This window comes from Peromyscus californicus, unplaced genomic scaffold, assembly GCF_007827085.1.
Source record: "Peromyscus californicus insignis strain IS unplaced genomic scaffold, ASM782708v3 Scaffold_11__1_contigs__length_118956290, whole genome shotgun sequence".
Lineage (NCBI taxonomy): Eukaryota > Metazoa > Chordata > Mammalia > Rodentia > Cricetidae > Peromyscus > Peromyscus californicus.
Window position 1 is genome coordinate 67,403,465 of NW_026294402.1, and position 18,095 is coordinate 67,421,559.

The window sequence follows — 18,095 nt, forward strand, 5'->3', positions numbered from 1 at the left end:
ACACATGGGCCACAGAACTCATGTCCATGTGCGTGTGCGTGTGCGTGTGCGTGTGCGTGTGTGTGTCTGTCAAAGGACAACATTTCTCCAAAGAAGGTACATAAATGGAAAATGAGTAACATCATCAGTTACTATGGAGACCCAACCGTAGCCATTCATGCCAGTGGGATGCTGTAACCAAAAGGATAACTTAGGGTGTGCAGGTGAGAGTGTGCAGAGACTGGGCCATCACGCTGCTGGAGGAGCAGAGCTCTGTAACAGCATTAAGAAACAATTGGCAGCTGTCCCTGTGAAAGGCATTGGCTTCAATGCCAGCATTTCAAGGTAAGTAAACAAATACATAAACAAACAATAAATTAAAAAATGTGTTATATTCATGTAATGGAATACACTTGACAATTAAAGAAGAATAAAACAATTAGTGTTGTAACATGGATGGACAGAAAAAAAACCAAATCAAACAAATAAAAAATTTTTTTCCAATAAGAGAAGTCAATCACAAAGATTGTATATTATTTGAGTCTATGTACAAGGAAATTTCCAGAACAGACAGATCTACTGAGACAGAAAACAGAGTAGTAGTAACCCAGGGCTAGCATGGATGAGATGGGGGGTGTGGAGACAGAAGGGTACGAGTCATCTTTTGGAGGCTATGAATATGTTCTACATTGGAGATCATGGCTACATGAATTCATGAATATACTAAAAGCCACTGAAGTTCATACTTTACTAGGAGGTGAAATACAGTATATGTACCTCAAAGAGTTGTCAAATACTCTGTTTAAGGGGGATGTTTTCAGTAAATATTAATAACTGAACAACTACCAAGACTGTAGTTCTAACAGTTTCAGTGTGTCAGGAGACGTAAAATTTACCCTCTCTACGGATGAGAGCTGTTGCTGTAGTCCATCACATTTTTTGTTTGCTTCTTCAAAAAGATTCTTATACTTTTCCACTTGAGACTGCTGTGACGTGATTGTTTGCTGCTGTCTCACACAGTCTTCTTCAAAATGTTTCACCTTGGACTTCAAATCCTGAATTTCATCCTCCTACAATCAATGACATTGTCAATTATGTAAAAAATATACAAGGACTGACATCAAAACACATAGCAGAAAACAAAAGAGCCTCAGATGGCCTTTGATGAGATATTTACATGAATTCCTGAGAAAAATAAAGCTCATTCCATATTCACTGTCAGAAATGGAAATCAGATATTTTATACTGAATAGCTTATTACCTGGCAAGTCTAAAATAGTAAATTCTAATTTCAACAGTTTTGGTACATTCTTAAGCTTTGTGGTAACTCATCATTTCAGAATAAAGTTTGGTATTTAGATACAATTTTTGAATCTGATGTTTAACTGTGGATTATAATCTAAATAAGGCTATCTAAAAATATAATTAAGACTGTCCCTCGTGTCTTCAGTAGAGCACTCTTGTGAGCAGGCCTTCCAGCTTACCTTCTTACTGCACTCACACACCACACTGTCCAGTTCCTCCTGCATCACATTGAGCTTGGCCTTTAGAAATCTGATCTGGGCTTCTGTGGAGTCAAATCATCACATGACTGCTTTTTACCAAGTCTAAGACATTGATATCAACTGGGAGACATCATATTTTATGAGTAACAGTCAAAGTAGGCAATCTAACAGGAGACTGCGGTGGGAGCACTGTGAACATTAAACACTCCCCAGGTCAGACAACAGAAAAGGACAGCACAGGTGGTCACACAGACCACGGAGAGAGTAAAGACAGGGGCAAGGACAAAACCCCTCCTCCTAAAAACCAGACCTACAAGCTGGTGCTTGTATACATGTAAAGACAGCACTCACACCTACCACAGTGATCCGAACAATATCAACCAGAGTTTATAGTGGTCTCAGGCTGACAACGTCCAAGAATTTGACAGAAACAAACAAATCCTCTCTAGCAAAAATAAAGTTTCATATCTTACCATTTGTGCTTCCAAACTAACTCCACCCATAACCCAGCCATTCCAAGCAAGCATCTGGAGCACAAGAATATTCTCCCTGGAATAAGACACCCAGGTCAGCACACTGAAGAGGGAAAATACTGAGACAGTGGCCACAGGGAGGTGCAGTGTTCATGGTAAAGCCTGCAGCTGGTCCTGAATTTCTCCATCTCTGTACTGTAGCAGGGCAGCGGGTGACTGTCTCCAGGAACAAACATCTGCCCAGCATGTCCTGGAAGGTATCTGAAGAATGACGGCCAACTTCCTAATTCACTTACTGCCTTTGTCCTTCCCTCTAATGGTCCCAGAGGATTGATTAGGTCAATAAATGCTACAAAGGCATAAATGAATTGCTTCCCACGGTGACTGACTAGGGTGTAGCCCAATCACCATCACACACAATGTGTAGGATTCTTCAGAGAATCAGAATTTCAGAGATAAACTTTATGACCATCTGTAGTGAACACTTAGAACTACAAAGAGGAAAATAAGATGGAGACACTCCTGCTAAACATCCCGACAGCCAGACCATGCTGAGGGCAGAAGCGAGCACCTGAGTGTATCAGCCACACCCTGGGAGCAGGGGTCCACAGCAATCAGGACAGGGGCCAAGAAGTCTGCAAGGAGGGGACGAGCCACAGAAGGACCAGGGAGCTCGACAGGGGCTGGTCTCCAACGTACCTCAATGTACACAAGCCACTGTGCTAGCAGTAAGGGACTATTCAGTGACCGTGGTGACCACTCACTGTCTGGCACCCTGTCTGAATGGCTAAGCACAACTGAAGCATGACTCTTTGGTCTCTACTGAGCTCGAGCAATGCCACTTTGAAGGACCATCTGCCTCAGAGTCAGCACCCACTCACTGCCCTTCCCACCAGTGACTGCAGTCGTGGTGGTTTGCTGTGCACTGGGCTAGCAGACTTACTACCTGTCCTGTGCAAGACTGCCACTGTCCTGAGTGAATCCCACCTCCAGACACTGGTGACATCACTCAGAGCTAGACTGTTAAGATGCATTTGCTGTGAGTTGTCCGCCCCCCACTTTGAATGTGTGAACAGTAAACTGTGTATTTGAAAAAGACACACTGTCAGCCTCTTGTGATGCATAAGCTGTGTTCAAGACATCATTTAACCAACTCTAATCCTCAAATGGAGACACTGTTATCACAGAGGGGCTAGGTAGCCAGATTGGAGTCACAGCTAACCATACTGCACACCCAAATTCATTACACAGCCAAACGACAGTTCACAGTAACAGTGCTCACACATTCCAATTGTTCTGGATTTTTGTTCCAACAGCACAGGTGGCTCCTCATAATTTCAGTAATTTTAGAGGCACTGCTGCTAACAAATACAATTCTTTTAGATGATTAAAACTCAGTGTTTTTTCTAGTTATATGCAGAATGTAAGTCAACCAGAAAGAAAATTATATTCATTGAAAAACTCATTTGATTGCTTATCTGTTGCTATAGCAATTCATTTATCCTTTTCAAATATATTGATTTAACATACAATAAACAGAATATAATAAAAATAAATGGAAGGTACTCAGAGAAACTTTATTTCAGTGATAAGCTATGGAACATTTGATTTCAGTTGAAAACTTCAATAAACTCAAAACAGTACTATAGTCACGACTTTTTACAATACAAAATATCAAACAGATGAAAGTGGAGGCAAGCTCAGGGAACTCACACCACCGCCCTCGGTCAACAATCACTTGGCCAATTTACTTCATCTAGAATCTTCCTTCCATCCACTACATCTCCCTAGATTATTATTATCTAGACATAAATCCATATCATAATAAAATTTTAAAGAATAGTTCTCCCAAATCTCTTTTTCTAAATAGTGTAATGTTAAAAGAAAACTAGGAACCAAAGCAAACCTACCTGTCCCAATGTCCTTACTAACGCCATAGAAAATGTCGTCATCTGCGCACTCTGGCAAGTTGTCCCCTTCCAGCTGCCCTTCAATTCTGCTAATTGTCTTGGCAAGGGAAAAGTCTGAAAAATCGTCTGGGATGGCCACATCATTGGCAGTCTGCACACTGGGATATTTCAGTTTAACACTAAGAAGTAAAGCACGCATGGACACACGTGAGCAGAAATGGGATGATGGGGGAGGGGATGGAGCTTTGCCCAAACGACAACGCTGATAAACCTGTTATAAAATTAAACTTAAGATGAAATCTACAATGGATACTCTGAGGACTTTGCTCTAAGAGTCCTAGTAGGCATTCAGTCTTTATGAGGGGGATCCAGGCCTGCTGGGCAGATCCAGCCTACAGTTTCAGTTTTGCATGCTGGTGGAGAACTGTCCAAGGTGAGGCTGCCCTCTCCTGAGCCTGAAAACTGGGAGGGATTTCACCTCTTAAGGAAGGATTACCAGGTCTTCAGTGCCATCAGACGCAACATTCATTTTCCATGTGGGGAAACACATTCTGACAAGAATCAAAGTTGACCAAAATGTTGGATTTTAACTTTTTAACATTAAGTGGAGGAAGAATTAGGAAATAAAACTCACTTCCAAAGGCACAGAGGACTGGACCAGGCCAAATGCATTGGGATGTCACCAAGACTGATTCTGAAAGCTCGGCTTACTGTTAACATGAAGGCAAATGCTTGTGAATTCTTGCAATAACCACCTTTTATTTAAATAGTGACTGTGAAGACTGAATAAGGGAGTTCTGCAGTGATACATGCAATTTAGCCAATGATCTCTTCAGGCTGTCTTTGTTAATTTTATCTTCTATCCCTTCAATTCTATTTTTTTTTCGTTTTAAGTAATTAAAAGACACAAGAGTTAAGAAAGATTTCCCCATTATTATAAATGTAATTACCAGCTTGGGCAGGTCATAGACATAAAGATTAAATAGCTTACTGGTTGTTACAACCAAACTCTTTTCCTTTTATTAAAAAAAAAGTTCATCATATCCAGTCTCATGAAAACATGCTTATGATCCTAAGGGTAGTTTTGTACTCGTTCAAAACAAACAAACAACAACAATAAAAAACATCCAGCAGAATGTAAATAACAATTATGACACAACCTAATTTGTATCTTATCAAACCATGCCCATCTCATAAACACAATAATGTGTGGCGTTCTGTCAAGCTGTCGAGAACCAGATGACAGTTTGCAAGAACCGAACCCAGGCTCCGGGGGCAGAAAGAGAGCTTAACATTTAAGAGCACTTGTTCTTGCAGAGGACCCAAGCTTGGTCCCCAGGACCTACATGGTCGCTCACAACCACTTATAACCCCAGCTCTGGGGAGTCTGACACCCTTTTCTGGTCTTGAAGGGCACTTGCACATAAGTGGCATACATTCACACAAACACACATACATACTTACACATTTTTTAAAAATCTTTAAACAAAATAAAACCCAGATCTCAGTCCCAGTTTCAATAATGTCTCATTAAAAACAACAGTGAAAATTATGGAAAGGTAGTGATTTTGTTTTAGAGTACAAAAAAATGTTTATTAACTGCTGTAAACAGTTCCAAGCTGCAAATGCTTTAAATTACTGTCAATGTTGGGAGACATGCAGTCACTTTATATTGGAGGCTTTATAAAAAATCAGCAGAAACAGAAAGTTTATAGCTAAGAATGCTGAATCTGTGGACTGTAATACTGAAAAGGAAAGTCAGGCTTGCAAACTATACTGTACCTTGAATTTGTTTTCCTTTCTTTATCTGCAGAGTGGAGTCTGTTTTGAACCTTGTTTACAGGACCAGTGTTTTTGGTCTTTGGCTAGAGAAAAAGAATTGAAACTACCAATTAATTAAGAGTTCACTCGTTTCTTCTTTTTTTTTTCATTTCTTCTTTTAAAAAATGATTTTTTTTCCTGTGCACTGTTGTGTCTGTTTGAGGGTGTCAGATCCCCCAGAACTGGAGTTACAGAAAATTAGAGCTGCCATGTGGGTGCTGGGAATTGAACAGAGGACCTCTGGAAGACCAGCCAGTGCTCTTAACTGTTAAGCCATCTCTCCAGTGCCCAACTCTAATCATTTCTAACAACAGAAATTTTGTTTGGTTTAGCTTTGGTTTTTGGTTTCGTGTATGAGTATTTTGCCTGCATGTATGTCTGTGCACCACATGTGTGCCTGGTGCCCTTGGAGGCTAGAAGAGGATGTCAGACACCCTGAGACTGGAGTTACAAACAGTTGTGAGCTGCCATGTGGGTGCTGGGGATTGCACCAGGGTCCTCTGGACAAGCAGCCAGTGCTCTTAACCACTGAGCCATTTCTCCAGCCCCCAAAATTTTGTAACATATGGAATTGTTATTTTGCTACAAATAAAAATTGGCATTTTTATATAATTAATTCAATTGCATTTTCAGGAATTCCAGAACTGTGCAGGAAAGACCCAGACATCACCCAGACCAACGGAATCAGGAGTACAGAAAATGAGTCCTAAGGATGCAGTATATTCAGCTAGCTAGTGAATGTTAAATCAGGATGTTTTGAGTCACAGAATTCAGTTCTCCTTATTAGCCAACCGCGTGCCAAGCAGCCTTTCCTGGCTTTGAGGTGTACAGTTCCCTTAACTTAGAAGAGCTTCGCATAGAAACTTAGAGATCCCAGGGTGCCCAGTTTCCACCCCATGCTTTTTAGATGAGGACCTGTCTTAGGGTTTCTACTGTTGTGCACCATGACCACAGCAACTCTTATAAAGAGAACATTTAATTGGGGTGGCTTGTTTACAGTTTCAGAAGTTCAGTCCATTATCATCACGGTGGGGAGCATGGTGGCATGCGGGCAGATGTGGTGCTGGAGCTGAGAGTGCTGCATCTTGCAGGCAACAGGAAGTTGACTGAAAGTCACACTGAGGGAAGCTTGAGCAAAAGAGACCTCAAAGCCCACCCCCACAGTGACGCACTTCCTCCAACAAGGCCACGCCTCCTAATAGTGTCACTCCTTTTGGGGGCCATTTTCTTTCAAACCACCATAGGATTATGATTCATAGAGAAGCAAAGAGCCTAATCCTACAAAGTCTTTTCCTTAGAACTTTGTTCACTACCCTCCAAATTATTCAGTGGAATTATAAAGAAGAAGTTATTCAAGATCTTTTATAAGCAACGCTGAATGAGCATATCACATCTGAGTTTTACATTCTATCTATTGAGTCGCATTCTTCCCCTATTTTTCTTTAAAAACAAAAAACAACCCTAGGCCCAGGAAGATGGTTAAAAAGGTAAGGTGCTTGCTGCCAAGTATGATGACCTGAGTTCAATTCCCAGAGTCTACATTGTGGATGGGGAGAACCGACCCCCACATGTTGTCCTCTGACTCCCACATGCATGCTGTGGCACAAATAAATGTGTGGGTTTTTTTTATTGAAGTCCTAAATTCTACAGAATGTAATTGCATTTACAGAAAGTTTGATTTCATACCTTGGTTTCTGACCATGGATGAGCCATCCCTTCAGATGACAACAGATCTCTACAAACCAAAAGTAAGCACTACATTAAAATAGATGACATTAAGCTGAGACACCATGAAAGTCAACAGTAATTATATTCTAAAGAGGAAATATTGCTCTATTTCCACTTAGCAATACACTAGCTTGAATATGAATTATAAGATTGATTTCCATATAAATTATATCTAGACATAGTATATATTTAAAAAATATATATGCACAAAGAATTATATTTTACTTTGATTCTAGTTCCTAGACATTAATTTATTTTAAATGAAGGCCATTAAAAAGTGCTTAGGTTAAATATTTCGCTACAGAGAAGGTATAGCAGTATTTTTTTAGGAAAATATAGTATAAATTTTTATTAGTATAAATCATAAGTGATTGGCTACACAGAGAGCTAGCCATTTCATTCATATATATAGAGAGATATATATGAATATATATAATTCTTTATTGATTCTTTGAGAATTTCACATCATGCACCCAACTCTGCTCACCTCCCAGTCTCTCCATATCTGTCCCTCACCCCTGAAGCATCTTACCCCCAAAAAGAATATCCAAAAAAATTAATTAAAAACAACAAAAAAATTCACCTCACTGTTTATTCATCTTAGTGGCACTGGGCACTACAGTGCATCACCCAGTATACTTTTGTCCACTTGGCCCCTCCCACAGGTGTTCATCAATGAGTCATTGGTCTGGCACACCATCATCACTGGACCCTCACTGAAACTCCTCTCAGATATCCTGCTGTTGCCCCAGTCATGGAGATCCTGTGGCTATCATTCTGCAGGACCAGTCCCTTCACGCACTCCAGCAGGTCATAGATGGGGTAGATGTTAGAATAGGCCAGTCAATACAAGGTCTAGGATGTGGGTCTGGATGAGCTATCCATTTCTTAAAGGAATTAGAGCTGGCAAGATGTCTCAGCATGCAAATGCACCAAGCCTGACCATCTGAGTTTGATCCACAGGACCCACGTGGCAGAAGGAGACTGATCCCAGCATGTTGTCCTCTAATTTCCATATATACATGGTGGCACACATGAGCATGCGCTCTCGTGCGCTCACGCTCTCCTCCCCTTCTTGCTCAATAATAAAGCAAACAACCCACTACAGCACTTTTACTCGTAAGCATGTTCAACACCACCATTCCAATGCACTTGAACAGGGTCAGGGTCTCTTTTCATAATATCATGAACTCATGAGAGTAGAGTCCAACCTGCCTTTTGTATTGCTTAATGCTATGAATTTGTCATAGCACTTCACATGTAAATTTTTAAACTAATGGAAGTAAACAGGCATCTAATGAGTGAATGTATAAATTAAGTTCCTTTTATTCCCTGAACCTTTTATCTTAGGTTTACAGAGTATACCTGTAGTTTAAAGCAAGGCATATCTGTTAGTGTATGCATACTCTGGCTCACCAACAGGCTGGATCTACCACACCCACTCACTCTACAACAGCAGAGTTGAGTGGTTGTGATGGAGACTATCTAAGCCCACAAATCCTAAAACATTTGCTATCTGTCCCTTTCCACGGAAAGCTCCCGCCGCAGATCCACTGTCTAAAGCATCTGTATTAATATCACGGACTATACCATGTTATTATCTATGGCTGCTACAGGGAAAGTGCCGTCATATGCCCTAGGAATGACTGGCCACAGTGGAGGATACACAGAACAAAGCCACTTTCTATCAGATGTCACCTACTGACCTGGCCATGCGTAAGGGTTTTTGCTACTTAACTTGAAGATATACTTAGGTCATATCTACCAGAAATATCTCTGCAAAAGAAAATAAGCTTTCAAAATATCTTAAGTTTATTGAAAATAGCCTTTTTCACACACAACACAAAAATGTTTCCAAAATTGCACATGAGCATCTTGAACTTTCCTATTCAAGCTAATGTCTGACGTTTCATTAGCCATTAGCACGTTTCCTGAACTTTTCATCCCTTCCACCTACCACCTACCTCTCCCACACACATCTATACAGTTAAAAACATCTACCAGGGGCTGGAGGGAAGGCTCAGCAGCCACGAGCACCAGACCAGAGTTCAGATCTTAGCACCCAAGTTGGACAGCTCACAATATCGTGCAACATCAGTTCCAGGGGACCCAATACCTCTGATTTCCACAAGCAATGACATTCACATGCACAGACATCCACACCCACACACATAATCAAAGATAATAAACATCAAAATAAAGAATTCTTTAAAACAACTGCCAGCTGCCCATCACCGTGAAGTGTGCATGCCACCACTGCTGGTGCGCTCACACCAAGACACACTGCAGCACAATGCCCTGATTCACATTAAACCTCATGAAAGGTTTGTCTGAAGTATGACTGAGACGGTCTGGGTGGTAAACCTTGCTTTCAGCACACTAGAGGATTTGGATGTGATATGAAAGGAAAGTAAATTCTAGTTTTCTTACTGCCTTTCTGACAGAGTAACCATAGGTGTTAAAGACCTATCACAGAATACACTGCTTGAGTCTTAAGAAGATAATCACTGTTCCAACCTGAAAAGGATGTTCTCTTTATAGAATGATCTCTCATCTTTAATAATCCCAATAAATCATCAAATGCCATGTTTCGTAAGATAAAAGCCACCTGTTGAAACAGCTGCATTAAGAAAATATTCCAGGAGCTGGGTGGTGGTGGTGGTGGTGGTGGTGGTGGTGGTGCACGCCTTTAACCCCAGCACTTGGGAAGCAGAGGCAGGTGGATCTCTGATTTTGAGGTCAGCCTGGTCTATAGAGTGAAATCCAGGACAGTAAGGGCTACACAGAGAAACCCTGTCAAGAAAGAAAGAGGGAAGGAGGGAGGGAGGGAGGGGGAGAGATGGTGTGGGGAGAAAGAAAGGAATGAAGGAAAGAAAGAAAATATTCCAGGTTTGACAAGCGGGCACCTGCTGTCAACCCTGATGACTTGAGTTCAATCCCTGGTATTCACATGGTGGGAGGAGAGGGCCAAGTGTCACAGGTGGTCCTGACTTCCACACTGCATGCACGTGTGCACACAGACATGTGGGCACACGGAGACACACACACAAAAAATAAGTAAGTGTAACAAAAAAATCCAATTGTACCAGGTGTACAGAGGCCTCATCACCACTTTGGACATGAGAAAAACTTAGTAAAAGAAAATCACCAAGTTTCTGTTTATACTTGTAAACTCAGTCTTTTGCTGGCTTCAGCAAAAGATCAGCTGCCGATACATCATCTCAGTTCTTTTATTTACTGGATAAAAGCCAGACCCATTTTATCTGTAATCCAAACTTCGGAATTTGGGTAGCTACTGAGTATCTTTTTTCATTAAACGCCAGATAGAATTATATACAATGCAGATAAGTGATTTATCGTTATATGAACATGCACATGCCAAATAATGATACAAAATATTTTTATATATCATATATAATATATATATTATATTTATATTTCCAGAAAAAAAACGCAAAGTAACAGACAGTGACAGTCCTCAAACAGCCCATGTCCTGAAGCTGTCTTCTGAGAACCCACAGTTGTGTTGAGAGTCACACAGTGCAATTCTAGTCACACCCAGTTTCTGTGCTGTGTGATTCTCTCTTCCCTGGTTCCAGTGAGTACCACACACTAGAGTGTCTTCTTCCCTGTCGAAGGCACAACACTTGCTCTTTACCGTACAGAGGACCCCAGTCACAACAGCTGTGCTGCGGTGTCTTGCATGGGAGAGCACCAGCAGTTAGTACTGCCTACCTCACGGTGATGGACAGCTGGCAGATGTTCTTAAAGAGATTTTTATTTTGATGTTTATTATGTTTAAGAGAGCGTGTGTGTGTGTGTGTGTGTGTGTGTGTGAATGTTATTGCTCACGGAGGCCAGATGCGTTGGATTCCTTGGAGCTGGAGTTGCAGATGTTGTGAGATGTTGGGGACTGAGAACTGAACCAGGGTCCTTTGCAAGAGCAGCTACAGTTTTCCAAATGAAGACAAGAATGTCTCTTTTCAAACAACACCTGGAGAGTTACACAAGATAAAACAGGCAAGAACTTGTCTTGTATCTGACTAGTAAAGCCCCAATTACAATTTTACATGCTATACTCTTCCCTTTAACATTTTCAAAAAGACTTTATCCATTCAAGTTTTACAAGGATCACTGGGTGAAAGCCATGTTGGAGAACTAAAGTCCCGTACCTCGTGCTGTAGCCATCTTCATCTCTGCATGATGTAGTTATTGCTGAAAAAGGCCTGGCTCGCACTTCCTGCTGATCTCTCTGGTTAAACAGGAAACGCCGTGACTATTCAAGACAACGACACTCACAGAGTCCAGTTTAACACCTCTCTAAACACTCATCATTTCAGAGCTGTCCAAGGTCTCTATGACATCAGAAATGCTACACAGTAATAAATAAATCCTGTTCCAATGTAAGGAAATCACCTCAAAGATTAAAATATAAAGAGCATTAAGGCCCTCATATTCTTTACACCCTTAGGCTTTGTGAAGCATGGAGAGTCAAGGCTTCTGGTGAGGAGCCATCACACAACAAAAGAGAGCAAACGCAAATTGAAAAATGGCAAAAGCACATTCCACTAGCTTCTCGGGGAAGGAAGGTGCCTTCCCCTTCCAAATCCCCTCGGTTTTTTACTCTGTGCTTTCTGGGGTGGAAATAAAGGTTCTCTTTAGGGGACTCCTTAAGCATATACAAAATGTACCTCTCATTCTACTATGACACGCTGTCCTTCTGGACAAATATTTTCCTTCTCTTCAGATATTGGCAAAATTGTAAAATATTTCCAGTAAAATATTTAATTGCAAATACAACTAGCAGATCTGTAATTATTAGGTATTAAGTGAAATGTTATAGATGCTGCATTTCTTAATCCTCAACTAAGAAATAATTATGGATTTATATGATGCATCAAAATAAAATACTGAGTGAAGAAATGGCTCAGTGAAGAATCAACAGCACCTACTACTCTTGCAGAGAAGCCAGGTTTGGGTGCCAGCACCCACGTCAGGAAGCTCACAGTTAATCACCTGTATCTCCAGTTCCAGGGGATCTGACATCTCTGGTCTCTGTGGGTCTCACGTACACACACACACACACAGATCACACACATAATTAAAATAAAAACAAATCGCCGGGCGGTGGTGGCGCACGCCTTTAATCCCAGCACTTGGGAGGCAGAGCCAGGCGGATCTCTGTGAGTTCGAGGCCAGCCTGGTCTCCAAAGCGAGTTCCAGGAGAGGCGCAAAGCTACACAGAGAAACCCTGTCTCGAAAAACCAAAAAAAAAAAAAAAATAAAATAAAATAAAAACAAATCATAAAAAATAATAAAATATTAGAGTTTCTTCCCTGCCTCCATTTTGGGGAGCAATGGGATATTTTTTAATTACTTATGAATGCCTGGCCTTAGCTTAGCTTATTTCTAGCCAGCTTTCCTTCACTTCAATTACCCTGCAAACCTTTTACCTCTGGACTTTTCCTGTTCTCTTACTTCTGTAAATCTTACTCTTACTCCATAGCTTGCTGTGTAGCTGGGTGGCTGGCCCCTGGAGTCCTCCTCCTTCTCTGGCTGCTAGCTAGCTCTCCTCTTTTTCCAGATTTCTCCTTCTATTAATTCTCTCTGCCTGCCAGCCCCACCCATCCTTTCTCCTGCCTCGCCATTGGCTGTTCAGCTCTTTATCAGACCATCAGGTGTTCTAGACAGGCACAGTAACACAGCTTCCCAGGGTTAAACAAATGCAACAGAAACAAAAGTAACACCCCTTAGGATAATAGTCTACTACACCTGAGTCCATGTAGCGTTGCTCCTGTGTGCACAGTCTAAGCTGAACACACGGGATTGGACAACCCATGTAGGACCTGTTCCTGGAGGAAACAGACTCCCCACCCACCCTCAGCAGCACTTGTGGTTCTTCATCCATGGAAGGACCATGGTGAATTTTCCCCATCAATGTTGGCATGCCAGCTGGTATTGTCACTGTGCTTGTCTGATTCAAACGACCATATTATTGAGAGTGTCAGGTTTGGGGGATGCTCTCCAGTCGCAGGCACCCTAGTCTCCTGGCTCTGACGGTCTTTCCCTCCTCTTCTCCCCCCACCCCCCCCCCTCCGCCCTGCAATGGGATTTTTAAAGAAAGAATCAGGGAAGTCAGGACAAGAAGTATGAAGTTGGAAAGCAGTCACTTGACTCCTCTAGGAAGGTTGTACATCTGGTAAATTACCATTGGGAACGCTGGTGCTTATGGGGCAATGCTTAAAGAATGAATACCCAATCTGATACCAGAATGGAGGCTGATGCTTAGATCCGTGGGCTGGTGAGATGCCCTCACATTTTTCCTGCCTATGTGATTGATTCTATCGCTAAGAATCTCAGGTATGTGCAACTACAGAGCGTAGGAAGCAGCTTAGATGAGAATCTCAATGTCTGTTCTCACTACTCAGCTTTCACCTTTGAGCCCTGTTACTTTCAACTCTACAAAACTTTTGGTGTTAATTTAACTATATAGCCAATCTCAAATATTTTGATACTAGAAAAGATTACTCATATTAATGTTCTTATTGATTACATGTTTGGAGCATCTAAACAGAAACTACTTTTATCATACACATTGGAACTACACCTATGCACACACATTCATGTTTAGCTTGTCACTCATCGAGCTGATGATCATTGATGCTTTGGGTATTTTTTTATATGCATGTTATGTATTAAATTTAAAGTTGAAAAATTAGCACTTACATGGAAAAACTACATCTACTTACTATTGCTTCATCAGCTTGTCTAACCAGATCAGCAGTTTTGGCCTCCAATTCTGCATTTAAACGTCTAAAAGCAGAAAATAAAGTAATACTTGAGTTATACTCAAATTATACAAAAATAAAATAATTAAACTTTGGCAATTACATTATATTCAATGTATGTCAAAGCACACACAACATTTTTAGTCTACAATGAACACAGCTATTAGAACTCCCGCCTCTTCCCACCCCTGGCAGGAATGTAATCACCGCCCTGCCTTTCTGTGGCCCTTTACTCATATCTTCCACGAAGTAAGTCATCTGACTAGCAAATTAGGCAAGAGAAAACTGGGTGAATTTACTCAGCTCCAGGATTATCCTACCTGTAGAGAACACAAGTTCCAACTGTGCATCTTTAGAGGTCAGGTGGATCCTGCCTCCTGAGGACTGGAGTGGCCAGGGTCAGGGAGGCCTGCCCGGGCTGTGTGTTACTATCTTTGGGGAGCCAGCTCACAACTCAGCCATACAATACACTCAGTACCAATATCACCAGAAATATGGGATTAATTTGGCCTCCATTTGTAATCTAGCAAAAAGCATGACTATTACTTGATACAAGTAAGCGTACAAGAATGACTATAAGGAAAATGTTGTAAAAGGGGAAAATTAAGTTTACTATCATCATTCGACCTTTTTATTTTTAATATTCCCTTCCATTGTCATCTGCAGCGTGTGCACACACACACACACACACACACACACACACACACACACACACACACGTTTGCATTCTCCCAGAAACGGGAAAGAAATACATTTCTCTCCATATGGTCAGCATCTTAACTGGCTTCACAACAGTCCACAGAGCACAGTTAGCCTAGTGCATTAAACTCCAGTCCTGTCTACATTTCCCTTGTAAAGACTCACACTATGACACACAGTGGCTTTTTGAAGTTCTATCAAAGAGTTCTCAAGGAGACTCACTGAGGGATTTCCCCCGCCCCTTTGGTACATGATTCAGAAATAACATGAACACCTCCATCCCTACCCGAAGGAGGACGGGGTGGAGGAGGGGAAGGACAGACAGCACCACATCCTTTCTTAAGAAGGCCTTACTTTTAAGAAATACTTTCATATTTTACGATTATTTGGTTAAGAGAAAAGTATCTAAGAAACACATTTGTTATATTTAAAGTGATTTTTACATTTTTCTTAAAATAATCAGGAGGACTTCAATTGAAACTTTAAATCAATGCAGGTCAACCAAGAGTATTTTTCTACTCTAAATCCATTAAAATGAGAAATAAAATGTAAGTATGGAAATAATCCCTAAGCTCAAACTCGAGGGAAATGCCCTAACACTAAGAATGACTGGAAACTCTTAAGTGAGAGCCACAAAGAGGAAATGAAACCGAAACAGCCTAGCAGCTACAGGTGGATGGACATGTGAGTCATGACCTACAGAACACAGGCTGTAAAGACTCCACCCACAGTCTCAGGTGAGGGGCCACGGTGGGGTGGAGAGACCACCTTGTAATTCACACACACAGAGGAAGGGTCCAGATTCATTTCATCCAGATGGTTCAGAGACACTCTGCCAACTTTCACAGTGTAGAAGGTAAGCTAAGCTAGCGGAGGGAAATGTAAAGCCACGTTACAGGGATATTTTCTCATCTAGAATATAAGGGCTCTGAAAACAAACCCTGCTGGAGACGACTTTAAAGAATAAGAAATCACGGAAGCCACCAAGGGAGAGTAGGAAGGCACAAAAATGGGGAGATTGACACTGTAAAGACAATAAAAAGTTTTAATCAGAATTCTAATTTGAAAGAGAGGGAAAGAGCAGGAACAGAGATGGTTAAGGTCTGAAAATGAACTGTTCCCACACTTAGGTCCCAGCTAGTGGGGCTGCTTTGGGAAGTGCAGCTATTGGAGGTAGGCCCCTGGAGAGGTCTTTGAGGTTTATTGTCCAGCATCACTTTCTGCCTCAACTCTCTGTTTTTTGATCCACCAACGTGACCTGCCTGCCATAAACTCCTCTGCCACATACATCACAGAGTGAGTTCCAGGACAGCCAGGGCTATGTAAAGAGACCCTGTCTCAGGTTAAAAATAAAAACAAAACAACCTATCAAGTGAGCTTAACAGAATATGCTAATTACAAAAACAAAAACAAAACAACCTATCAGTGAGTTTAACAGAATATGCTAATTACAAAAAAACATTTATTAAACAACTAGGGCCCTGTTTAGCATGGTCAAAGGCCTCTCTGGGCTTTACAATCCAAAGGCAGATGTAATTTCCCTCAAGAAAAGAGAAGTGTCCCTTGTGGCTGCAGAGTTCCACACTGGATGTGTGGAACTCACTCTGTGATGTATGTGGCAGAGGAGTTTATGTGAGAGAGGGGCAGAAAGTTAAACGAGAGAAGGCCGAGCTGTCAATGCTTTGCAAGGGCAGCAACAACAACAAAACGGAGTTTTAAGCCGTGCAACGAAAAGATAAACTGAAAATGAAAGAGTTGCTCTGGCTGCTGCACGCAACCTGGGGAAGGGGGGTGGGGCGGGGACGGAGAACTTGAAGCCGGTGTTCTCAGGAGCATTGTAACTGCCAGAGAACAGGACAAGGCAGAGAAATCATCCTTTCTCCCTCCCGCTGTAGCCAGGACCTGATTCATTTAGAAGACAAGCCTTTCAGAAATTTGCACAAAGTAAATTCCAGTAATTTGAGGATCTTCAAAATCTTGTACTCTAAGAACTCCACTCACGGGATTGGGGGGTGGGGAGGTGGAATTCATGTGTTCCAAGCCACTTAAAAGAGAACCCTCCTGCTGCCCAACACAGTTTTTGTACTACATTTTTGCCCTCACAAATATCTTCTCAGACTGCTCTGGTGAAATAGCCAAGGCTAAGGGCAGATGTGGAGGGAGGGGGTCCCCAGATGCAGCCACCTTGCAGGAAAGGCATCCCAGTAACCTCTCTGGGACTTGAGGGATGCTCACTTGTACTCTTGCTCGCGGGCGAGGAGGTCTCGTCCAGCTGCAAGCTGCCCGCGCGACTGAGTATCTGCAGCACCGCGTCTCTGCAGACAGAATGGCAGAGCTCAAGTTCAAGGGAGTGTGGGCTCCGTCCCGCCTGCCCGCCCGCAGCCCAGCCACCGGTCAGGAGTCTGGGGCTGAACTCACCGGCACTCCCACACTTCGCCCGGCCATCTTTCCAAACCGCGATGCGGTTGCCGTGGTAACAACAAGTCTTCTCGCGAGAGTTCTCAGGTCTCAGGGTCCTTTCTGTCTCCACCTAGAGCAGTCCCAGTGTGGGCTGTGATCAGCAGTTCCGAGTCCCCCAGGGAACCCACCGAGACTAGCGCTTTGACTCAGGTTAGTTAACTCAGGACAGGAACCCCAGTCCTCAGCCTGGAGGTGAAAAAGGTTTCTGACCCCACCACGCAGAGACAACAAGCACGTAGAAGCCTCCATCGGAGGTATTTCTCCAGCCCAACAGAGCAATCTGACGCACGGTAGTTTTTGTTTCAATGGATTTTTCAGTACAGTTCTGGTCGCTAACGTTTATTTGCGCTACGACTGAGAGCTCAGGCTGGCAGTGTCAGCGCGAGTTTGCGTCCAGACAGACCATCCACGATCTCAGCTAGCTACTTCCTCTGCAAGGCGAGACTAAATCGAGAAGTACAGGGCCTCATGCTCGGAGTCCTGCCTGCAACACAGGTCAACGATTCCGACTGTTTGCGGGATAAAACCGAGAGTCCAGAAATAAGCCTGCCCATGTACAATCACCTGGCCGAAGCATGCCAAGGTCATTCAAGGAGAAGAGAGTGTTCTGCAGCAATGGAGGGCAACAGCATGTCCACACGCAGAGAGTAACTCCGGCCGGTATTTCACACTAGATACAAAAAGGAATTCAAGATCATAGCTAAATGAAAAACTGTCCGTAAGCACCATGTG

At 42.3% G+C, this 18,095-nt stretch overlaps 1 protein-coding gene across 12 annotated transcripts in view; it reads right to left on the reverse strand.

Moving 5' to 3' along the window:
- Tex9 (testis expressed 9) overlaps window positions 1–18,095 on the reverse strand; it is a 35,826-nt gene extending 17,731 nt beyond the window's left edge. Inside the window, exons 1-9 of one of the 12 annotated variants that reach the window (XM_052713987.1) lie at window positions 17,322–18,080; window positions 17,139–17,218; window positions 14,166–14,229; window positions 11,589–11,692; window positions 7,375–7,423; window positions 5,650–5,732; window positions 3,868–4,046; window positions 1,464–1,546; window positions 876–1,049 (exon numbers count right to left, since the gene is read on the reverse strand). In XM_052713987.1, the coding sequence (XP_052569947.1) occupies window positions 876–1,049; window positions 1,464–1,546; window positions 3,868–4,046; window positions 5,650–5,732; window positions 7,375–7,423; window positions 11,589–11,692; window positions 14,166–14,229; window positions 17,139–17,218; window positions 17,322–17,348 (843 nt within the window). In that variant the 5' untranslated portion in view covers window positions 17,349–18,080. Of the gene's footprint in view, window positions 1–875; window positions 1,050–1,463; window positions 1,547–1,957; window positions 3,713–3,867; window positions 4,419–4,501; window positions 5,733–7,374; window positions 7,424–11,268; window positions 11,411–11,588; window positions 11,693–14,165; window positions 14,230–17,087; window positions 17,219–17,321 lie in introns of those variants that run through there. The other 11 variants (XM_052713967.1, XM_052713977.1, XM_052713994.1 and 8 more) reach the window with 11 other exon arrangements.